The following is a 25,407-nucleotide window of genomic DNA, read 5'->3' on the forward strand; positions in this document are numbered from 1 at the left end:
GCCTTGAAGCAGGATGGTAGAAATTTTAGTGTAGGAAATCAAAAGTTCCAGTGTGCATCCTGGGGCACAAGGAGTTTGGAATTCAAGGGCTTTCTGTAGAAAAGAATGATATTTTGACCTCTGAGACAACAGGTGTGCAGAGCTGAAATATCGCAGGCAGGAAGGTATGGAAGTTCAAGCTTTTCATGCAGGAAAAGCTAAAACTCTGGATCTGAGAAGTATGATGATTGTGGTGAGTGACCTTGGTTTGGAGAAGGAACTAAATGTTGTGTTGAGTTTGACTGACTTAGAGCCTGAGAGATGAGATTGGGAGTCAGTGGGACACACTTGCGGGCATTTACACAGGATGACTGCCATCTTCTCATAAACCTCTCTAGCAATACATGCTCTTTTCTTTATTGGAAATACAGAACTTATCGCTAATTTTAAGTAGTAAGTCTTACAATTTAGCTATTATACTAGCTATAACCAGAATATGAAACCGCATCATATGCATATGGGAGAAGGCTGGTATGAATGTAAGAAGTTTGGGATACCTCATCTGTGAAAGCAGATAAAAATACTGTATCCTTAAAAAAAAAAAAAAAAGTACAGGGCTAACACTGAGAAATTTCATGTGGGAAACGGTGAAGCAGAAGCAGATGCTTCATGAAATAAAGTCCTCTTTCAGGCAGAGCACACAGAAAGGAAAACAAACCAAGACAGAAGATGAAAAATATGCTATAGAAGAATATATCAAACTGCACTGGATGGTTGGAATCCCACAGCAGTTTGTTCAGGACATTCATCGGTGAATTTGAAAATGAATACAGAGTGAATTGATAAAGTTTACTTGTGATACAAAATTGTGTAGTTCACCGATGAAGTAAATAGGAACTTGACGTCTAAGAGTTCTCTCTATCAGTGACTTCGAAGAGGCAGCAGAATGCCCTGTCTTCAGGTCTGCAGATGACAGTAAATTGACGGACCATTTGACAGATTCAAAGGCAGGGCTGCCATTCAGAGAGACTTAGATGGGCTGAAGGAATGAGCTGAAAGGAACCTTGCGAAATTCAACAACAAATGCACTGTCCTTCACCTGCGAGGGAGAAGGCCCTGGCAGTGAGACAGGCTGGGTACTCACTGAGGAGCTGCACTCTGGAAAGGGCCCGGTCGTCGTGTCGGAGAGCAAGCTGAGCACCAGCTGGCAGTGTGCCCTGGCAGCAAAGAAGCCCAACAGTACTCTGAGCTGTATAAACAGGAGCATAGCCAATAGATGAGGGAAGTTGTTATCCCCCGCTATTCAGCAGGCCACACCTACAATACTGCAATTTTGGTGCCCCCAGTTGGGCACAAAACCTTCTTTGGAAGGAAGTTGATAAATTAGAGCAGGCTTAGCAGAGGGACACCAAGTTGTTCAGGGGGCTGGAGCAACCTGGTCTGCAAGGAGAGGCTGCAGGAACTGGGGTTGTTTAGTTTGGAAAAGGGAGGGCTTTCAGGGGTATGTCAAGGCAACACTGCCATACCTTTAAGAAGGCCACCATGAGGACAGAGCCACCTCTTCAGAGTGGTGCCTGACGGATGAGGACATGAGAGGTTCAGACTGCAATTAAGACAAATGTTTTCACTAGGAGGACATTAGAGTGGTGGAGCAGCTGCCCGCAGAGGCTATGCAGTCTCTTGAGCTGTAAATAAAGTATTGCCTTTTGAGAGATCTGGTTAATGTTGTGGTTAGTTTTCTGAAAATATTCAATGCATAGCCATAGTCAGAAAGCAAATAGGAATTATTACATTCATAACCAAATGGAAAACAGCGTGTTGTTACCTAGATTTGTGGTGATCCCACATCTCTAATTTTGGATATAATTTTGAATTCCATTATCTTGACGGATAATGCAGAGTGAGGCATAATACAGAAAGAATGCACTGAATTTTGAAAGCTTTTTCCACGCAGAGGAAGTCTTAAACTTTTTCATTTGGAAAAGATATTACAGAAAATGTTCAAGAGGTCTCTAAAATTATGAATGGCATAAAGATGTTTTAGGAGAGATTGTTCACTGTCTCAGAAGTGTTCTTACATTTGCAATTAAATCAGCCATAATAGATAGGGCAAAACAGTTGTCACTGAGGACCATACGTCTACATTTGCATTTTAGGGAAGAGAGGAATTGCTTACTTCTGATCCCATGGAATGAATGCCCATTAGTGGTTGGAGCACATTACCAGTGCATATCAGAGCTCCTGGAGCTCATCTTCTGGTTTAGTTTCACCCAAAGTGAAATCAATTTATTTGCACTGAGATTACTCTGCTAAGGGACAAAAAGTGCAGTAAGTGGGGTCAATGTGAGATCTGATTGAAAAGTACTCATATGCTTTCAGGCATTTCAGGAAAGAAAGTCCTGTCAATGATATTTTAATGCATTGTTCTGAGCACAACTTCCAAAGTACTGGGGCCCTCAGCTGCTGGTTTCTGCAAGGATGCACAGGGGAAGGTGTCAATCCATTCTTGCCTTTTTTCTTAGCCTATCAGATCTGTCTGTTTGCTGCTGGTCATATTAGAAGTAGGAGACTGGGTTAAAATGACTTTGGTATTTGATACATTTGTTCTCAGGTAATTTAATCTTACATGAGCACTTACAAGATAAAAGGTTAATGTAACTTGCAGGTTATAAATGCACACTTTCAAAGTAAATTTTTCCTTCTCACATCTTACCTTCTTCAGTCATAGCAAATTGAGTTCTGCCAAATTATAAAACCAGGAGGATATTTTAAACTGTTTGCAGTCTTATTTTGAGCTAGTATCTCAACAAGAGGCTGTAAAAACTTCGTCAGTGACACATGCAACAGATGTGCCTGTTCATGCTCTGGTGAAAATCCTTTTTGATATGCACGCTTTCATTATAAAAGTGTGATGTGCACACAACGTTGTTTTTGTTATCCAGCAACAGGTTTCCACTAGCAGTCTGTCAAACTCTGGACACTGTGCATGCATATGCATGTAATTTGACTGGACATTCTTGTTCAGGATATAGCAACACAGGCATGCACAAAAAATTAAGGAAGGTATATGTTTTAATAAATATATGCCTATGTAGAAATGATTTAGGGAATGTAATTGCCAAATAAGGTAGAGTTTGCTTTTTAAAAAAGAAGAAAATATGTTAGGAGTGTTTTGGATCTCTATCAGCTCTTCTGCTTCCTTATTCAACCCCATACTACATGTTGCTTTACAGTTTATAAGGAACTTTACAGCTCTCAGTTTTTATCTGCAGATGGCTAGAATGAGATGCAGAGGCAGCATATTTCAACTCTAGCTGGAGAGAGAGACATCTGAAGGTAATTTTCATGTCACAACTTACTGAAGACAGTAGTCACAGTATGGATCATCATGTCTGCAGTAAACTTTGTGCATGATCATATAGGGTTTCTAAATTTGACCTGCTTCAGTACTGTAGCTTTTTTTGTAATATAATTCAGGATAAAGAAAGTTCTTGTCCTTTGTTAGCCTCTGTTAAGTTCAAGAATTCAGTTTTCAGAAGAGTTGTACTATTTACATTTTCACCTGAAGTTTAATCAATTAACAGATGGTAAATAGATTTAAAATCTATCCATATAACCAGCTGTCAACGTTCAATAGCTTTACTCACACTTATGGAAACCACAGAGATTACACATCTTGTACACTAAGCAGCTACTGACTGTATACATATCTTTAATAGAGCACCAGCAGTTTTTCTGTGGCTTTCTATAGCAATAGCAATTAGAGAATAGTTAGTTTCCTATACTGAAACTGCTGTTCTTGAATGTAGAATAATTACATTACAAAGTCTAATCCATGATAAACGCAGTGCATATTTGCTTAAGGTGAATTGCACAGACATACAAATCAAGGATAATGTTTGTTTAAATCCTCTAGAAGGTGAGGAATATCTCGTCAAAACTAATGCAGCTACATGTTTACATAATTCCCCTGATTAGGAGATGTTCCCAAACTGTTGATCCAAAAACAGCCTCCAGCATTTTGTGTTATCTTTACAGTAAGTATAAAAATAAATAAAAAGAAATCACGGGTAGCAGTCTTGACTAAGACCCTCCAGAGAGGATAGTATACACTAAAATTGATGTGTAAAAGGGAAAGCGAATGATACAGCACTAGTGTTAAAATCTAATGTCATTTGCAAATTAAATTTTAAAAAAATAGAACAACACAAATCCACATTTGTATTTTACAATAATGTTCAACGAGTGTTAGAAAAGAAGTTAAGGAAAACTGAAATCAAGACAGTTTTTTTAATGAGTATTTTTCAAGTGAATTACATCTTGATAGATAATTAAAGAAGACTCACATTTTTCAGAATTCAATTACTGAATTACTAATATTATTTTTAATTAATCAAAGATATTATTTCAAATTAACATAATTTGAAATTAACATAATCTACATCATAACGTTAAAAAACAAGGAATTTTATAACATTGTTCTGGTTTAACCTGGTAGACAACTAAGTACCACACAGCCATCCACTTACTCCCCCCAGCCAACAGCCCCAGTTTTATTCTTCATCATGATGCCATATGGTATAGGACATCCTTTTGGCCAGGTCCTTGTGCACCCCCAGCCTCCTCCCTGGCAAGGTAGTATGAGAAACAGAAAAGTCCTTAACTTTTCAGCACTGCTTCGCAACCACTGGAGCATTGGTGTATCAGCATTATTCTCATCCTAAATCCAAAACAGCACCATACCAGCCACTAGGAAGAAAATTAACTCAATTCCATCTGAACCCAGGACAATACCCACCCCTTATTCCATACCATCTATGTAATGCCCTCATGCCCAGGTCTCATGTTTTGTAATACGTCCCAATTAATCACCACCACCCTCCTGTCCTTTGATATATACTCACAGATATCATTCCCTTAGTCTGGGAATATGGGCTATCCCTCTAAAATGTCTCCTGAGTACACTTAGTCCATGACTTTGGGATCTGTCTGTCATAACAGTCCTTCAGGGCAGGAGGGGTGGTGTTTGGTGATGGATTGTTGCATGCTGAGGCCAGCTCTGGTTTCATTGCCGCTGCACTTAAGCAGTCCTAGCGCCACTGCACTTTGCTTGGTTCCATCAACATTCATTTTTCACTAATCTGGGTGACTCTTACAGTAATACCATTGATGTGATGATACTAACCATAGCAGTGATGACATAGAGCATTATGTAGCAATTAATATTACAGAATCACAGAATCACAGAATTCAAATCATTGGCTATTCTCACCCAATGTCAAATCCCCATGAGGTATTATACATTGGAGTTCCCCATCCTTCCACATTACCCACCAAGTGCGCCAAGGTCCTTGAGCAAAAGCAATCCCACAGATGGTGTTACCTTTGTCCAAGGCAGGAATAACCCAAGTGGTCTTCCCCAGCATGTTCTTGATGTGCACGACAGGGAATTTATTCCCTTCTACAAGGTGATCACTAAGAGTTTTGATTGGGCAGGGCCAGCTCTATTGCCAGATACCCTATTGTTCACTAACCAACATCTGTTTAGAGGAGAAGAGTTTGGGCAGCTCAACAAAGACCTGTCATAATGATTGAGAGCAACCTGAAAACAGAACAAGTCAAGCAGGAGCTGCCTTGCCTCCTTGTCCTTCACAGGCGGGCCAGTTCTTCAGCCTTCACAACTCATATCCCAGACTCTTTTCTGTGCCACAGGCTGATGTCTCACACAGATTGTTAAAGGCTTCTTTAAACTCATGAGCAGCTTATCTTGGGGTATGCACGTAATACATTTAAATAGTATTTCTCTTACTACATAGGGAAGTCAGGAGGAATGGAAAGAAATGACCATTTGACAGGGCCCTGCAATGAAGATGTTCTTGGAGTATCACGGAGGCTGTGAAATACTGGGAGGTCTCTAACTCAGCTGCTTAGATTTCATCACACATCTCCAAAGTGACAGAGAGAAATTGAGAGTTTTCATGGAGACATGCAACAAAGATGATCAAACATGGAAAAGTCCTTTGGAGAAAAGTTGCAGTGATTGACATTGTAGACGAAGTAATGAAACTTGCAAAATGGATGGGCCACCATGTCTTGCCTTTTTTTTTTTTTTTTTTCTTTTTAATATATTTTTAGTAAAGTTCAAAAAAGTTCAAAGATATTAGGAAAAAAGCTTTAAATGATGAAATACATTTTCTGCTCAACTAGCATTTTCTGCTCATCCAGCCCTTGATTCTTCAGAGCTTTGACATTAAGAGCTTTACTGAATTCAAACTATGATTGCAGCTTTGCATATTTGAAAGTGTGGTACAAGTAACCTTTTTAAAACCTTTTTAAAAACCAAGAGTAACTACACAGAAATCCTTTTTGAGCACACAGCAAGCCTTTTGTTTTGGGGATAAAAATCAACTTCAAAATAGATTTTTTCAGATTAGATCAGGTTGTTGTGTAAGTGTTGAACAGAGGTTTCTTTACACCTTTCTGTGTCACTTGTTACTTGTTACAAAGAGAAGCTGGATGGAGTGTACCACTGGTCTGGTGTGGTATACCAGTCCCTGTGTTTTTTCATTGTGGATGTCCTCTCTGCTTTAGTTCTGCCAGTACAGTTATCATAATTGTTTACAAAAATAGTGTAGGTTACAAAGAAAGTTATACATGACTTAGCAGTTTAATCTAACTCAAAAACATGAAATCAAATGACTTACTTACTTAAAATTTTATTATTAGGAATTTGGTTTCCTAGTGGCATGCTGGATGCTGATCTTTTGTGGATTCCTTAGCATAGGTTGGTCTCACAACAGAAAAGTTTAAAATTGGAAGTGTGTGTGTCTAGATTTATTAAGTATAGTGAGTTTTGTGTTTTCACACGGGGATTTTAATTGTACTTGAAAAGCTGTGTTTGTATCTGCGTCTATACATTTACTATGGGCACAAACAGAAATGTAAAAACTCAGTTTCTTGTACACATCATAGAGAGACATAGTATTAAAGCAAGCAGGATTTCTTTGAAGAGTGTTTTGAAAATTAATTCGAATACTAGAAATTGGAATTCAAATATATTTGCATTGTTGAACTGTGTGGGTACATATGTGGATGTAGCTAGGTTCCTGAAGAATTCTCAGAAGTAGACTTAAGGAATCCAGAGATAAATTACTCAAGTTGAATTACAGTGTTTGGAGCCTTTCACTTCTAGATCACTGAATCATATCCAGTGAAAGAAGGCACCAAAAGAGAGGCGTTCATAGATCTGGATGAGATAAGCCTATAGAGCTACCTTACAATAGTAGGGAGCACCAAATCCAGACAAACATATTATTTGTCAGACATGGAAGACAAGAGTTAGCTTTTAAATCTTTCAAAATCAAGTCCACGGGGAACATCTTGTCCAGCAAAGTGAGAAAACGTAGCAGTGAGGTGTGAGATTTCCTGCTTCCATTTGATTTGTAAATAATTGGGAGGAGTTGCAAATACTCCCAGTCAGGAGTATTTTTGTTCTACTGAATCTAGTTGCTTTTATGATGATGTTTATCTCATGATGTATTTTTCAGCAGGTTTTCGAAGACGCTCAGATACTGTAACAAGGAGGCATTTCCCACATGCTGCTCACAGGATGGACTACATGGACTTTGAAGATGATAGCCGTGGATGGCGGTTTGATATGGACATGGTGATAATCTACATTTATTCAGTCAACTGGGTAATAGGATTTATTGTGTTCTGTTTTCTTTGTTATTTCTTTTTCCCTTTCTAGTCTGTAAAAATCACACTTAAGGAAAACAACAATTGTGAACACAATAATATGAATAGAAAAAAAAACTGAAGAAGGTAAAATGTTTGTTTGATGTTGCATTTTATCATTCAGAACTGTAATAGACTGCATCAAGCATGCTGTGAGGCTATTTGATACTTCTGCTGCGTGTGACAAAGTAGTCAAGTTTGGTTCTAGAAATAATGTGAAATCCAGATCATTCTTCATTCAGTGGGAGCTTTGCCTTGATTTTGGTGGGAACAGCATTTTACTGCTAATGTATAAAATAATTACTCCGTAGAATTATTCAGTACTTTTTGTTCTTAGAAGAGTTCTGTGTACTATAACAGAATATGATCCATAGAGTCATTTTGGGGGTTGACTCTATATTGACACACTTTGTAACCATAAGTAAGTCTTCTCACTCACTGGTGCTTCAATTCATTGTATATATATAAAAAAAAAAATGCCTTTTATAGTCAGATCTGTTGGGGATAAGCACTGCAGTGCTGCACCATGTATTATATAGATATTTACTGGAGCAATTTCACTGGCATAATCCAAATTCTAGAAAGTTTTGACAATTGATGGAACTGTCAGCTTTCTGCTGTGGGGATGTGATGTATTCAGTGCCTGAAATTTTGAGCCTATTAACCAAAAAGAGAAATGATACTGCACCACATGCTGACAATTCATCTTTTCAGCAAATGGCAATCGGAAGAAATTGACTAACAAACCCTACTACTGCACATTAAAGGGACCTTTTTTGCGCAGATTCCCAGAGTAGCACTGTACCTTTTGTATCCATTCAGATGAGTGCATATGGATCAAGCAAGACAATTAATGAGGGCAAGCAGCAGGTCTGCTAACTGTGATGCCCTGTAAATAATGGTGAAATAATGGAAATGGAGCATTCTCCAGTTGTAATTCAATCTAGCTGTGACTGAATCATTATTAAATGACTGTAACAATTTCAGGATACTCTTTAAGTGTGGGCTCATCAGTACTATGTGTCTCCAAGGAGACCATGTAAGAGGACACAGTATTTATTTGCACCTTTCATGTAAAAGAATTATAAAGCACTTTATAGCTATTCCATGTAGAGATTGCTGTTTTTCAGTACCAAGCTACAGCGAGTTCAGCAGTCATTCTGTACTTGCTGCTTTACACAATATTTTCAAATGGAAGTGAAAGAGCATCTATTAAATTACAGGGAGGATATTATAAACTATTGTGGGAATCAAGTGCCCAAGAATGCTACGAGGTAGTTAAAGGGCTTACTTTTCAGGAAGGTACAAGGAAGTTCTTATTTCTAAGGGCATGATCTACAAAGCACACTGTAGTTTGATCTTAAAAAGCATGTATATTGTTGCTCTGGTATCAGGAGTTGTGTGGGAGACCTGTGTTTTTTTTAAGTAGGTGGTGTACTCCCCTGTTCTAGCAGAGAACAAGGAAAAATGTGTTATGGAAGGTGCCATCTGCCAAATGTGATGGAATGGAATGAAATCAGTTTTAACAGTGTGCTTAACATTAAGCATGTGCTTATGCATCTTTGCTGGAGCAGGGCCGTCGTGCTCGGTCTCTTATAGTTTATACAGTGATCAGGACCAGAAACTTTAACAGCTACTACTGTTTAGTTTTCTTACAGGCTGCATAAAATAATTTCTTCATATCTTTGAGAATATATGTGTAGAATTAAAAATTACAAGTCTAACTACACTATATGCAAGCTTAAGGAGATGCAATAGTTGAAATTAACCATCACCATGTAGACAAGGTCGTCACAGAAATACATTTTCTACAATTGCAGTACCCTTAGTTTGATCTTAACCTAAGGTTTGATCTCTACCTAAAAATGATTGGCTTTATTACTGGTGGCATTAGGCATACCATTTTAAAAGCTTTAAGGTTGTAGTAAAGCACTCAGTAAATTTCCCCCTTTGTATTGATATAAACAAGCCTTTAAAAAGCTAGGTTTTCCTTGGTCGTAGGCTCCTGTTTTGCTATATGCAAATGTGTAGGTCTGTATGCTGAAATGTTATCAGTAATTTTTAAAAATATTCTCATCTATCCCAGGACAGGGATTCTACCTACATTTTTGGTTTGTCTCTAATCTTACGAACTTCATGCGCCTATCTCAGCAAAGAGAGGGACTGATTTACCTGCTAAGCCAAAATTCTACCTTTTGATCTCAGAATATATTAGAATAAAGAGATGTGTAATGAAACATTAACTTAACTGACGTAATCTGAAATTGCAGTAATATTTTAAATTAAAATAATTTAACCTGGATATCTGCTAAAGAAATATCCTTAAGTAAATATTTTGAAATATATTGAGACATAAGAAACATAATATTGATACTAATTAACAATATAAAAAGGAGTTACTTATATAATTTTTAATACATGCTACCATGGATTTATTCTGAAAAAGGCAATAAGATGAGTCAAAAATCCAAGGTAATATTGGCCCCTTTTGTACGAGCAAGAGTTGATGACTGAGGAGTGGTTGCATGTTCCTAAATTTAATAGGAGTGACAGTTTTGTATGACATTTCTAACTGTGTAGCAGTACCTTTCTTTAAGACCTAATCAGTGAACTCTTTCTTGGGCTATACTGTTTTACTTCATGTTGTTTGTTATTAATTCCAAGGGATAATTACTTTTAAAGGGTTAATGCACATAGTTAAGACTGTTGCAACTTTGAGACATCCTCCATAGGACAGAAAAAAATAAATAAAATAAAATAAAATAAAATAAAATAAAATAAAATAAAATAAAATAAAATAAAATAAAATAAAATAAAATAAAATAAAATAAAATAAAATAAAATAAAATAAAATAAAATAACTAGACTGCATAGAAAGGAGGTACATTTTTTGTCTTTTACTGCTCTTTTGAGCTACATACCTTTTGTAAAAATACAATAATAATTCAGAGGTTCAAACCTGATTTTCATTGAAGTCTGCCTGTAAAATGTTGTTGATATCTGTGGGAGCAAGAGCAGGTCTTCTATAAGCAATTTTCTGGTCAAGTAGATGCTGCTCTGCAATCTCGTCTTTCTTATCTACAATGGTATTAAAATGTTTGCAATAAAATTTGTGTTGTTTGTAATATTTTGCAGCCATGTACTAGCTTTTGCTTGGTGGAATTAAATTTTAATATTTTTTTCAGTCAATGTCTGGTTTGCTGTCCTGTCTGTTCTATTTGGGGTGCAGCTGGGGTCTTTTGAACTTTTATTATGATGATTACCTCTTTTCATGCTAGCAGCCTTTTTTTTTTCACTACTTTCCAGAGAATGGTCAGGTTTTGTCAGAAGTTATCTTGGGGCAAGGTGTGGGTCTTTACACATTCTGGTAATGCAGAGTATTCATTGCTGGTGCTTAGCCCAGACTGATTAACTGTTGAGAGCAGCATAAATCCAGGACAAGACTGATAAATCTGCCTATGACTGGCAAAGGCACTGTGTACATGCTCAGAAGTGTGTGTTTCTTGCCTAGCAGTGGGTATATTTGTAGCTCTGCCAGAGGCCCGGTCATCCACAGCTTTTTTTAAAAATCTCTGCACGATATCTGCACAGGAAGTAGTACTTGTGAAGCACAACAGATCCTTTCACAGCCATGTACCTTCTCACAAAAGCTGAGATCTAAGGAAAGCCTTTGCCAGTACACTGCATATACACCTGAAATATTTATGTATGTCAGTAACAGTATTACCACAGTGTAGTGGTTTTACTCGGGTGGGTGGCCAAGTTCCACCACAACCACTATCTCACTCCCCCTCCTCAAAGGGAAAGGGGGACAAAAATACGATGCAAAGGGCTCAAGGGTTGAGATAAGGACGTGGAGATCACTCAACAATTGTCATGACAGGCAAAACAGACTCAGCATAGGGAGACAGTAAGATTTATTGCCTGTTACTAACAAGCTAGAGAAGTGAGAAACAAAGGAAAGAAACCAAAAGCACCTTACCCCCATCCACCCTCTTCCACCTCCTCCCCCCGAGCAGCACAGGGGAATGGGAGAACGGGGGTTATGGTCAGTCTGTAGAGCTTCTTCTCCACTGCTCCTTCTAGGTCACTCTCATTCCCTGTGCTGTGGGGTCCCTCCCACAAGATGGAGTCCTTGATGAACTGACCTGGCGTGGGCTTCCCACAGGCAGCAGCTCTTCAAGAACTGCTCCCACATGGCTCCGTACCACAGGGTCCATCCCTCAGGAGGAAACTGCTCCAACCTGGATCCCCCACGGGCAGCAGCTCTGGCCAGGTAACCTGCTCCTGCGTGGTCTCCTCTCCACGGGCTACAGGTCCGACCTGGAATCTTCTCCTGCAGGGGTCCTCCACAGACCGCAGCCTCCGTCAGTGCAGGTCCACCTGCTCCACCATGTTCTCCTCCACAGGCTGCAGCATGGAACCCTGCTCCACCGTGGTACTCCATGGGCTGCAGGGGGACAGCCTGCTTCACCATGGTCCTCACCACAGGCTGCAGGGGACATCTGCTCCAGCACCTGGAGCACCTTTCCCCCTCCTTCTTCACTGACGTTGGTGCCTGCAAGGCTGTTTCTCACTCCTCTCACTCTCCCAGCTGCTGTGAGGAGCAGCATTTGTTTGTTTGTTTGTTTTCCCTGTCTTAAATATGCGCTCACAGAGCGCAGACAACATCACTTATTGGCTTTGCTCTGGTCAGCAGTGGGGCCCTTACCTAACATGGGGCAGCTTCTAGATTCTTCTCTCAGAAGCCATCCCTATGGTCCCCTGCTACCAAAACCTTGCCACGTAAACCCACTACACCACTGTTATTGATTCTGGGATCAAAAAGGATGATGAAGAAGCAGAGTTTAGTTTTATTTTGTCATTTTTAGAGAAAAGTAGAGCTGGTAACATGAATCTCTGGGAGAAAGAGTAACTATTGTAGCTATCATGACAAGTAATGGTCTCATTGCATAGCACTGCTTTTGTGAATTTGTATTCAGCATCTTTTGCCATTGACAACTCCAACTACTGCATAACTTAGAAATTAGTATGTGAAATTAGTACGTTAATCCCTGTGAGAGGGAAAGGTTAGAGGGGGAAAGGAGAGAAGACTGAAATTACACGTTTGCTATTTTCCTGGTGCTACAGTGTGTGCAAAAAAACAGAACGCACATTAGCATTGCTTTGGAAACGGAAAGATATTCCTGCAAGGATGTACCAGTTATGTTAGATGACAGGACTGTTTTCACTAATGCACAGTGGATAGGATGAACGTAAGATAGAAAGAGCCTAAATGCAGCACTCTCGCCTTCAGAGTGAGAAGGCTTTTGTTTCCTAAGTAAAATTCTATGACCACGACATGGAGATGCTCCTGTTTCACTTCTGCCTTCATGACAGCAGCATCACCATGCACTGGCAGGGGTAGCAGATGTAGCAGGAGACATTTCTTGGTTTAAACAGCAGATCCTACTTACATGGTTATGTCTCGTATCCTTCAAGGAAGACACAGCAGGCTGAATAGAAATATCCTGTGGTTTGGCTTTGATCAAGAAGAGAAGATTGCCCACAAAGGTTTCAGAGGTCCTTATGGGGAATTCCAGTTCTGTACATGGGGAGATGCAGACTGCAGGAAAAGGTGAAGCTAGGACAGCGAGAGTATTCTGCTGGTGTTCAGCCCCATAGCCCAGCATATACTGAGAGAAAGGAGGCAAGATATGCTGTGGATTGGTCTGGGCTAGATTTGGATCATTATAACAAGCTCTCCTTGGACACGCCCTTAGCAAAAAGTAATAAGACAGACAGTATTGATAGACAATGAGGTGGACTGAAAACTGGCTGAACAGCCAGGCTTATGGGGTTGTGGTCACTGGCACAAAGTTTACCTAGAGGTGAGTAACTATCAGTGTACCCCAGGTGTCAATACTGGGTCCTATCCTTTTCAGCTTCTCCAGTGATGATCAGGATAATGAGCCAGCACATGTCCTCAGCAATTTTGATGATGACACAAAACTGGGAGGCTGATGTATCAAAGGGTCATTCTGCTGTCTGGAATGACGGACAGACTAGAAAAATGGACTAACAGGAACCTCTTGAAGCTTACCTAAGGGAAGTGCAAAGTCCTGCACCTGGTAAGAAACAACCCCTGGCTCCAGTACATTCTGAGGACTGAGCAGGTGGAAAGCAGCTCTGCAGAAAATGACCTGGGTGTCCTCCTAGTGAACACCACATTGAACATAAGCCAGCAGTGCACCCTTGCAGCAAGAAGGCTCATGGTATTAAGGGCTGCATTAAGAGAGGTGTTGCCAGCCACTCAAGGAAGGTGATCCTTCTCCTCAGCTCAGCTCTGGTGAGGCCACACCTAGAGGACTCTGACCAGTTCTGGGCTTCCCAGTGCAAGAGAAGCAGGGACATACTGGTTAGAGACCAACAACAGGCCATGACGATGGTGAAAGTAGTGGAGAATCTCAGACATGAATAATTCTGTGAAGTTATTACATAAGGTTGAGGACCAGTACTACGTCCTTCAAAAATGGACAGATCAATGAAACAGTTCTGGGTAGAATATATGATGCTGGAAGAATTTGGCCCACGTTTAGGTCCATTTCTGTTGTTTTCTGTACCCTTAATTCTCTGGCTGTAATAACTCATGGTATTCTTTTTTTTTTTTCTCTCGCTCATATCTTGAGTCAATATGATCAATCTCTGTTTGTGTACCAGTTCAAACTTTCAGGGATCATCTTTCTTCACATAATTACTGAAATCTGTAGCTACTGCAGTTCTCTAAGAGTAAAGTTCAGACGAGTAATAAGGAAAGACTCAAAAGAAATCGTCATATTATTCCACTACAATTCATCTTACTGTCGGAAATAGATATTCAAAATTTATAATTTAAACTGACCTTTTTGTTATTATTTGTTAAAGTCTAAAATCTAACTTTTTACAGGTAAAGGTGTTATATACAAATTTCCAATTCTGGGTGATTTAATTTGGCATTCTCAACATAAGGCCTTCTTTTAAAAGAAATCTGAAGCAGAAAAATTAAAGATCACCTTTGTAAGCCTGATAAACCTTAAATACACCTATTTATTATAACCTTCAGTATTGATATAGATTCCAACAGAATCGATGGGAGTTGGTATAGCAATGATAGCTGCTACCCAGTGCAATGGGAGTTGGTATAGCAGTGATAGTTGCTACTCAGTGCTGCCCAGTATTAGTGATGGCTTAAGACTGCAGCTTGGTTTTAGGATGAGAAAACTGAAGTAATTATATTCTGACTCTTTACTAGATACCATTTTAACTTAAGAATAGTCATATTTCATTATCCATCAAACATTTTCTTCAGATGAAATTTTTCTACATTTCTGGTAAGGCATTAAAATACAATTAGGCAATCACTTAAAATATATTGCACATGTAATCTTTTATCCTCAGTCAAGATGATAAAGCAGAAAGAGTAAATGCCATCAATAAAAAGATCATAGTAAGTCATTTGATATTGATACAAGTATTAAAAATTAATTATATAAAATTCTTTTTACTCTGTCATAAAAAAATGAATATTAAAATGTTAATGGTGAAATCTACTCCACTGTTTCTGAGATGGAGAATGGAATTTAAACTGAGCAGAAGGGAAATCTGCATGTAGCCACACTACATTAGTATAAAGTAAAGGATATTAGATATTGACGTAAAAATCTACCTAATGATCCTGCTCAATGAATAAGTGAAAAATAATACTTTAAAGAATCCTGTGTAATCTTAGTCTGCCTAAAATAATCCCTGTTTGGGGGATGCTAACTCCTTGAATAATTAGGTTGCTGTTCAAGAAATAGTGTTTAGACTTGCAATCCAAGTGCGAAAATAATAAACTCACAAAAGCCTGTCCTTAATTCTTGGTGATTATAAATCCTTTGGGATGTACATGATTCCAGAATACATTACCAGTCATAGTATGGCATCTGATGGTGCCTGAAAGACAACACGTTCCAATTAGAAACATATGAGGTAAGAAAGTGTTTGCCTTGCAGATGGCTCTAGCTAGCTAATGTATGCATTTCATCTGTCAGAAGTTAAACTAGTTCTAAAATAATTTGAATTAGACTTCAGGGGAGGAAGAATATGTTAATTTTCTTTTATATCTTATCAAGTAGAAAATTTTTGCAAGAAGTTAATGTTACAGGCAATTTATAGCCCTATCTGGTTCCATCTTAAAGAGGTGTACCCCACTTTTTATTATTCTAAAGACTTGTGAGTTAAATGAACATAGAAGTTAATAATTATTTGTAATGTCTTAAAGAGCACAGATATTACACATGAACACAATTCATTTTTTCATTAAAAACAATAGCATGACCTAAAAAATTGTCTGATAAATCTGCATTATACTCACCTAGGAGTTAATACTCACAGACCCATTCTTGTTTGTCCTCTGAGAAATAACTTAAATTCTGAACTACAAAAGCTATCATGATGCAATTAAATTACGAAACTGTACTGGTACAGTTACTTAATTCTGTTTAAGACAGAAATATAGTATAATGGTAACAATAGCATAAATTGCTATACCCTCCACTTTCCTTACCTATTATTCTGATATTCAATGCCTATTATTTCAATGTCCTGATTTTTAGAGTGATTTACAGCCTGAGTTCTTATTATTTTGAATCTCTAAAAACGAGTTCTTCAGAATTTCCTATGAGGATTTTAGTAGTAATATTGCTCAACGTGCAAAGCACTTGGAGCTTCTTAAGTGAAATGCGCTTTTATAAGCACAAGATGATATCAAATTCAAATTACCATATTTGGGGAACAGTAACTAGTTATGATTATCATAACTTAAGTCAAAGTACAGCCAATTACATGTGTTATGCAGTTATTAACTACCTTCTTTTATAGATTAAAAAAGAAAAAAAAAACTGTTGTAGCATATCCTGCTAATATTAAAAGTTTTTCAGGATTTTTTGATGATGGTAAGGAGGAGATTTCTGGAAGATTTCCACTAACAGCATTCCTCCACATATTGCTTAGCCAAGTACCCTCAGTCGAAAGAGGAGAAAATGTCTAAACCTTCAAATGGAGTAGACAGTATGTTACACTGAGCAACAAAATATAAATTACAGTGCGATTTATCATTTTGTTTGATTGATTGATTATTTTTTTCACTCACTAGAAAGATTAGTTCATTTCATATCTAGGCTTTTTATCAAATACAGCAAAGCAATCCAGTGTCAAGAAACCTTTCCATTATCATTATCATCAGTGATCAGCAATGTGATCATAGCAGCCATACAATTCTTTTTTTGTACAAAAGAATGCTTGTAAATACTGTTGAGCTGTCTCTTTGAAAAACATAATAAGCATAACACTGCATTATTTTAGAAAGACAGTGCAATTGAGATATGAATTGAATACAAAAAATTGTTTTAAATGTATTGAAATGACTCACTTTTTTAGAGATTAGCAGTGGGTAGATTTCAAAAGCAGGGTAGCATTATTTCAAACATAATGAAGGGAATTGTTGCTTTTGTTTTGTTTTGTTTTTTAAATCTTCAGATGCGACAACGATTCCTGTATGTTTCTTCCTGAAAGATAAAGCACAGTAACAGAAGTCAGAGTGCACCTAAAATCAAGAAGCTGAGTAAGAAAATGTCAAGTCCTAGAAAATAAATCTTCCAAATGAAAGGATAAAGTCCTGATTCGGTAATAAAAGTTGTCAACAGCCCTTGTATTTAACCTGCTGCTATGGACAAATCCTATCTCTTGCTAATCTTTTTTTTCTACCACTGCACCAGCCGTACTGCACCTGATACTTGTGCTCCACTCCGCTTTCAGCACAGGAATCCTCACAGGGATGACAGCCAGCATAGCTGGCTCCATGCAGAACCCCTTGGCATTAGGAAATCACACAGATGGCAGGGAGCATCATCACATGACCATGCAAACTGACCATGCACTTCCAGAACAGACTTGAGGTAACTGCTACAAAAAGTGTGAATTCAGTGGCTGCAGCTATCCAAATGTTCCTCCTTTATTCCCCAGAAGGAACTGTAACGCAGAATGAATTAGACTTTGATCCTCTGAAGGTCCTTGGTACTCCCCTAACAGCAATATCTACTATATGTACTTATCACTGATCACAGTATTCTTTTTTCTACAGTTTATTGGCCAGAGTACTTAGAGGAAAAGGATTTAAACACATACTTCTGGAACCAAAGCTTCCCTTGTCCAGACCAAATGCCCTAACCACTAAGTGATTATGGAGGCACATGAGGTTGTAGCAACACTTTATTGTCAAATGAAAGAAAGATATTAATATCTGTATTTAAATACATTATCAAGTCCAGTAGATGGAATTTCTATGTTCCTCTTTCACAGAAATTCAATGTTTAAGATACGTGCTTTAGCTGGGAGTATGTGCAAGAAGGGGAAAAGCGGCAAATACTAAGTTTATGTATGTATGACTGTATGACTGTAGTGTATCACATCCTTCTGGATCTAATCTCTCTTCTAGATAGAGGGAATCTCAGCCCTCCTTTGAATTTCAGTACCCTTGGCAAATACCTAACTTGAAGATCTGAGTATGGCAATACCCTGAGCCCGCTTAATCCTGGTCTTTCATGAATCCAGCTCCTAGAAAACAAATGTTGTTTGTAGTTATGAAAAATACCCCATTTCAGTATTGGAAAGGCAGCAAGAGCTTTTTGAGGCTACTTTGAGTATGTTCTGTAAGTTAAATGTAACTAAAACCACTGTCCAAGAACTCTTAGTATTATTTAATATTTATGAGATTATTGTATTTTTGTATGTGCTGGTTTATGGAGAGAAGGTATGGCTATAGATATTTTATCATACTAAAATCCTAACATATCAGAGTAAATACCTGATTAAAACTGTGGAAATACTTCTCTTTCACATTATTAGTCACAAAGAAAAATACTTGATGAAATGGTTTCCATTCCTATGTCAATTTATGCCAGTGGTCTCAGCATCCTCCTGCAATCATTACTATAACCTAGATAAGCATTGTTATAATTATATTAGCTATGTTTATGTTGGAAACCATCAGATTTCTCATTTATTTTTATATTGATGAACAAATTTCCAACTTAATACCATAAACAAATTTTAAAAATTTATTACAAGCTACTTCTTTCAAGTAGTGGATTTCAAAATCAATTGAAATTTACCGTAATAATAAATCAGTGGGAATATGAAAAAAATAGTTTAATAAAATGACCAATAGTTAATTATTAAATAACTGAACATTTGTTTCTCAAGTTCAAAAAAAAAAAATCTCTGAAAAACAAGAAAATATATTTCTCTTTTCAGATATTTGGTGAATGCAAAAAAATGTTCAGGGTTTATTTCAAATAAATGTCTGTAACAACAAAACCTTTCAACATTAATGGGAAAAAAAATAACACTAACATATTTGTGCTAAAAAAAAAAAAAATAAAGAAATCAGTGTTTGACATTACCAGTTTTAGAAGATGCAAATTTTTATGTACTATATTGGCCTTGAGGCTGTTTATGTTGGAAACGTAGAATTATAGAATGGTTTGGGTTGGAAGGGACTGTAAAGATCTCCTCCATATCCTGGGTGGCCAGGTCTACCATTTCCATCTGGAGAGGGACCATTTTCCCTAGTGTTTCTTTTATCATATTCAGTCAGAATCAGAGTGGTTGCAGTTCTTGCTGAGAGCCATAGGGAACATATGCAAAGCCTCCTCTCTCACCATTCTGAGTTGTCACAGGTGTTCCTTCATTTTCTGGGAAATATGACAAATCCTTCCTTCTATAGCAGGCACTGCAGTTTCTGATGTTCTTTTAACTGTGTTTTCATCAAAAGCCTGTGGCAAATTCAAAAAAAAAATGTTGTAATAACGTAATATAGATATATGCATTATAAAAGAATAGAATAAAATAATTATATTAACTACAAATCACTTAATGAACTTAAATGTTGATCCAATTCTGTGGTGACTATTGTATATATAATAAAAACTTTAGAACCCAGGTTTTTATTATAACCTAGAAATTTGATAAATAACCCAACCTTCATAATTTCCTATAATTTTATCTTTTGCTTAATGAGAACTCAACACTGCAGTAGTTCAGATAACAACAGATGAGCCAGACACCAGTCTCTAACTACTTGAAACTATGTCAGAATCTAAGAAATAGTATTTGCAAACTTCATACAGTGAAAAGCAGATAACATCTTTCCAGATTACAAAGGCTATGAATATGGAGTGACTGGTTCAAGTTTTCATAGGATGAACGATTCTTCATTTCCAGATCTCTGCTTTCAAACTCATGCAGATGAGTTCAGCCTAAAAGTTAGTCTTACTACTTTGTTTCCTAGAGATTTCTTATATGCCAGTTACATATACAGCTGTTATATGACGTGGACCCCCAAATCTCCAGCTTGAAGGAAGAACAGTAAACCTACATCTGCTGTCTTTTCCTCCAGAAATACCACTAACACTGTGCAGTAAATGCAGTATAGTTCTACATAAAATCGGTTCTAACATGTGGGGTGTACATGAGCATGCAGTGCCAAGGAGCTTTTCAAGTGTTAAATACTCCTGTTGATCCACAGACTGAGAACATGCTGGATATTGTACAAAAGGAGCGTGGTAATAAATTATTCTAATAGAAGAAAATTATCAATGAATTTGAATGGTATGACAAGAGGAGAGAGAAAGCATCCTCAAAAAGAGAAACATTTTTTGAATCTTCTGCATGAGGAAAAAGACTTTAAATATGATGTGGTGATAATGAAGGAACCAGTATGGGATTCAAAGGGAGAATAACCTGACTTGACCTGTATTCACAGATCAGGGAGCCCATTAGAGAGCCGCAGCCCACTGTTCTTACAAGCCATTTTAAGTAACCTAGGGGCTGTATTAGCTTTGGACAAACTGCAAATAGGATGACTATTTCCTGTGCCCAACATGTCTACTGCCACAGGATCAATAAGGAAAGGTAAGAAAGACATCAATTAGGCCACTTATATTACCTATCAGAAGGTGCTTATGCTAGGAGTAGGTCCAGCAGAAAGAGGGCTGCATCTTTTTCGCTGTCTTTTCAAAGAGAGGAAAAATGGGAATAAAGCATTTCACACAGATGTAAGGAGATAAAGAAGCCCGGCCAGTGAACCTAAGGGAGGATAGTGAAAGAAAGACTTAGAAGGAAAATGAAGGACTTCTGTTTCTCTTCTGACATTTAAGACATCTACTTTTCATTAGAAATCAGATAATTGTTGCATTATCTTGAGCTCTCTATTGTGAAATAGTAATAGTGTTTCTAGGTTTTGTTCTGTGGCTTTGACCCGATTTCCTAAATATCTTCTCACAACAAAGCCATCTACTCCCAACAGAATTTCTGAAACCTTTTAGGACATAGGGTTATAAATTACTTTGGCAAAATTCCAAATAAAAGATTTTAACTGATGTGAATGGTTTGACATGGACTTTTTTGTACTTTTCAGCACCATCCACAGGAGCAGGTGAACCTTTTTCTGTCTAATGTAATTTAGATCTATAAAAGTGGTTCCAACTTTATTCACTTTCCACACCATCCTTTGGATCAGAAATATAGCTGCTTAGCCCAGAATGTCAGGTAGACTCTCCTAGCCTATTCTGGAAGAGATTAAAACATATTTGATACTGCATCTACTATAAAGTTATTTCTCTGTCCCTCAGTACAACTGGTTTGAAAAAACACATTCAGAATTTCCTGTCTGTGAAGCAATACAAATTCTAAATAAGAGTCACAATTGCAGGTCTGCAAGGTGAGTTGAGTGATACAAACAGAATACATCACTTTATTCGCAGTCTTTTAGGTGTAGGGAAAAATAAACACAATGCAAGATAGCCAGCATTAGAATGTGACATAAACTGTTCATTTAAGTGCAAAAAACTGTCAAAGACAAAGAATAATGCCTCACTTCTTGAGCATTTTGTATGTCCTTGGCTAAAGGAGAACTGCTTTCTAGACTGTTAAAAGGATTTTACTGTCTTAACCTGCCTGTAAATAAATTCAATTTTTTAGCTTTTTCTTCTGTATTTCAAAATGGGAAGAGAAGTGCAGTTTATTGTTATGAAAATAAGAATATATTTCACTGTGTACAGGCCATGAATAGATGGCAAAAGTCTCTTAAGGAGAATAATTTTAAGTTAGTATTATAATCATCTAAAGAATTCTTAAAATCAGAACCCTTCCCTTCTCATAATTAAATGGTCTTCTGAAAGAAACAGCTTTGTTCAAGCATCACTGGGGAAGAACTTAAGACAAAAAAACCTGAAGGACCATATTTATATTTGTGGCTGTAAAGAAGAAAATCTTGGGTGGGGGTTTTCAAACCTGACCAAGTAAATCGGGACTTAAAATCTACATATTCCTCTCTAAACTCAAGTATACCAAAACTAAATGGTGTCATCTTCCAATATGATCTTAGCTCCCTTTAAAGCCTACTTTTCAGTGTTGACATTATTATAAATTCCAACTTTTGTAAAAAGATGTTAGTATTGATGCTTATGAGATGCAAAGAAAGAAAAGGAGATAGTGACACTGTCAAAATATATCAGTAGATCTGCACCCTGCAAAAGCAATTTTGTCACAGACTCTTTGTGAAGGTAAAGAGGGGAATGGATCAGAAAAAGCTTTTGTCCCCTAAAAGCCTTATATGGTAAATCCAAGGCATAGGTATGTTAAACCCACTTCCTCACAGGGGGACTGGAATTTCTAAACAACTTGACCTCTTAAAAAATATTTTTTACTTCCTCCTTTTTCACGTCCCTTCAGAAACCCATCTCCACACACCTGCAGGTGTGATCCCCCCAGAAAAATTAACAGGGAATAATGTTAATGAGCTTGTGTCTGAATATAGTAGAACATATCTGAACAGGTGTATCTGAACCAGTTTTTATCTGAATATCTGTACCTAAACTTATTACCATATTCATAAAGCCACAACTCTGTGGACTTACAGGGTCAAGTACTCAGAAGCTGCCACAGATCTTTCCTTCCTTTTCTCAGCTTTACTCTAGTAAAGTTCCCATAGACTAACTTCTGGTATTTGGTATATTTTATAGCTTTATTTTTATCATTCACGTTCCCAATAATCAGATTGAAAGATGATAATAGCAGACAATTCTCTAAGAGAAATCAGAATCACTCTCATATATGTTAGTTCTATAAATGTACACACTTAAATGACTATTTCAAAATGATTTTGAATTGTAAGATTGCAAAAGCATTTTTATTAAAACTATCCTTTTCCTCCTGATTTATTATAAATATTTTATTCATTGGAAAAGTAAGCCAAAATTGCTTGAAGCTACCTTCTTAAATAACTTCCAGATTGAACATGTACATTTTGCATGCAAATAGGACTGAAGAATTGTGGCTACAAATAGCTATGCTTAATCTGAATATGCAAAAATAGTATTTGCATATGTGAACTCTACTAGAAGATGAGTAAGATAGTTTAAAAAACAGACTTGATATCTGTGTTTTCTAATTTTCTACAGGATGGCAGGAATATTTATCAAACTAAAAACACATAGGAATATCAGGAAATTAACAAATTTGAAAACTGGTGACATAAAGGGGGAAAGAATAGAATTATAATCCAGTATACTCTCACAATTCAGCAATTAAGCCACCTGTATTTTATGGAAATAAAGCTTCATGAGCATGAATATTTTTCAGAAACTATAAATAAAAAAAATATATATGGTCTTTGATTTTTTACTGAGCCTCCTATAAGTCTGTGCCCCTGTTCTGCATCTGGACCAAGTTCAAATTCTATTCCTGCTACATAAGGAAATCTGGAAGTTAAGAAGACAAATGCTGGAGAGTAAAAAGGAATAAATCAAATTAATGAACCATTCAGAACAATAAATGCAGTAAGAAGCAGACTCAGAGCAAATAAGACATTGTTCAACACACTCTTAAAATAACAAAATTTGTAAGATCATACTTGCAACAAATATCCTACAATGAAGGGAAGGGAAGGGAAGGGAAGGGAAGGGAAGGGAAGGGAAGGGAAGGGAAGGGAAGGGAAGGGAAGGGAAGGGAAGGGAAGGGAAGGGAAGGGAAGGGAAGGGAAGGGAAGGGAAGGGAAGGGAAGGGAAGGGAAGGGAAGGGAAGGGAAGGGAAGGGAAGGGAAGGGAAGGGAAGGGAAGGGAAGGGAAGGGAAGGGAAGGGAAGGGAAGGGAAGGGAAGGGAAGGGAAGGGAAGGGAAGGGAAAGGGAAGGGAAGGGAAGGGAAGGGAAGGGAAGGGAAGGGAAGGGAAGGGAAGGGAAGGGGGAAGGGAAGGGAAGGGAAGGGAAGGGAAGGGAAGGGAAGGGAAGGGAAGGGAAGGGAAGGGAAGGGAAGGGAAGGGACCTGGAAAAATCACCTAATCCAACTGCCTGACCACTTCAGGGCCAACCAAAAGTTACGGCATGTTATTGAGGGCATTATCCAAATGCCTCTTGAACACTGACAGGCAAAGGGCATCAAGTACCCCTCTATGAAGCCTGTTCCAGTGTTGGACCACCTTCACTGTAAAGTAGTTTTTCCTAATATTTTTGTATATAGATAGAACAGACCGGATGATCACTCTAGAGGTTTTCCATCAAGAACATGGGAATCTATAAAACTCATTTTCAAGAACTTCCAGCTGTTGTCTTCCTGGAATTCTGACTGCTAGCAGTGGATCTACAACAGGGAGGATAGTAAAATTATTGTGCATAGTAAAAAGCCCTGCTGGGTATACTCAGTTTGAACAACGGGTGCAGAAGTCATTGCAGAAAATAAATTTCCTGTAGGATTATTCTTTCATGAAAGTTTGGCTATATGATACATTTTCCCTACGAAAGACTTGATTCCAGCTGTGGTTTGAGGTTATGCTAAGAAAGAATATGTCTAAAAAGACCTGTTTGAATAACAGTGATGAAGGAGTTGATACTGCAAAGACGTATACACATACTGTACCATATATACATGTGAGGTGAACAGTCCTAGAAAACTAAGCAAGAATACTGATTTAATGATGTCTATAGTGTTTAGATTTTATTTTTTTTTAACACAGCATACAGGAATGTATGGAGAAGCCAAATCTTTATCTTAATCCTTTCTGTCATAAAATAACAGTACAGCCATCTTGAAACTAAAGCCATCAAGGTACCAGGTTAAAAGTAAACAAATAAACAAACAGCATATTAGCTAGGAAGAACAGGTAAATGGAGATAGCAGTGCCACCAAAATTGATTGTCTATGAAGATTTAAAGAAGATTTCATTTTGTAAATAATTCGGTAGCTTTTTGATTTAAAGCGTATTTGGCAAAACCAATTGCTCTGCAGATTTAGTAAGATTAAGGTTTTACACATGGGAACAGAAATGTGTTCTCAAATTGCTTCTTATTTGATTGGGGAGTGGAAATAATCACAAAAATATGTTGCTTTTTAGACTACAACCAGGATTTCACCCAAGTTGTTTTGTCATATTACAGTACTGCTGTACTTAACTAAGTATCATTCTTCACTCTTACCATATTTGTTCTACAAACACAATATGCTTGATTCCTGACTTGGATACCATATACTTTAAAAGACAAAACAAAACAAAACAAAAAAACACAACTCACAGCCAGGGAGAATGCAGAAAAGTAGATCTTTTAAGTGATGGGAATCACCACTACAGTCTATACTATA

At 37.5% G+C, this 25,407-nt stretch overlaps 1 protein-coding gene and 2 long non-coding RNA genes across 4 annotated transcripts in view; 2 read left to right on the forward strand and 1 right to left on the reverse strand.

The window, feature by feature from the left end:
- The window catches only part of RNF180 (ring finger protein 180), an 84,817-nt gene extending 74,240 nt beyond the window's left edge, over positions 1 to 10,577 (forward strand). The window contains exon 7 of one of the 2 annotated variants that reach the window (XM_048079513.2): positions 7,530 to 10,577. In XM_048079513.2, coding sequence (XP_047935470.1) covers positions 7,530 to 7,729 — 200 coding nt within the window. In that variant the 3' untranslated portion in view covers positions 7,730 to 10,577. Of the gene's footprint in view, positions 1 to 7,526 lie in introns of both variants that reach the window. The other variant, XM_048079512.2, reaches the window with a different exon arrangement.
- Positions 10,578 to 11,431: 854 nt separating this feature from the next.
- LOC136788936 (uncharacterized) lies at positions 11,432 to 23,672 on the forward strand. Its single transcript, XR_010827565.1, has 3 exons — positions 11,432 to 13,826; positions 17,254 to 17,400; positions 17,493 to 23,672. It is a non-coding gene; the product is annotated as an uncharacterized lncRNA (long non-coding RNA).
- LOC125184789 (uncharacterized) lies at positions 15,536 to 19,552 on the reverse strand. The gene is made up of 3 exons (XR_007169202.2): positions 19,437 to 19,552; positions 17,147 to 17,282; positions 15,536 to 15,669 (listed from the first exon to the last, which is right to left on the reverse strand). It is a non-coding gene; the product is annotated as an uncharacterized lncRNA (long non-coding RNA).
- Positions 23,673 to 25,407: the final 1,735 nt, after the last annotated feature.

This window comes from Anser cygnoides, chromosome Z (assembly GCF_040182565.1).
Source record: "Anser cygnoides isolate HZ-2024a breed goose chromosome Z, Taihu_goose_T2T_genome, whole genome shotgun sequence".
In the NCBI taxonomy this organism is placed as follows: domain Eukaryota; kingdom Metazoa; phylum Chordata; class Aves; order Anseriformes; family Anatidae; genus Anser; species Anser cygnoides.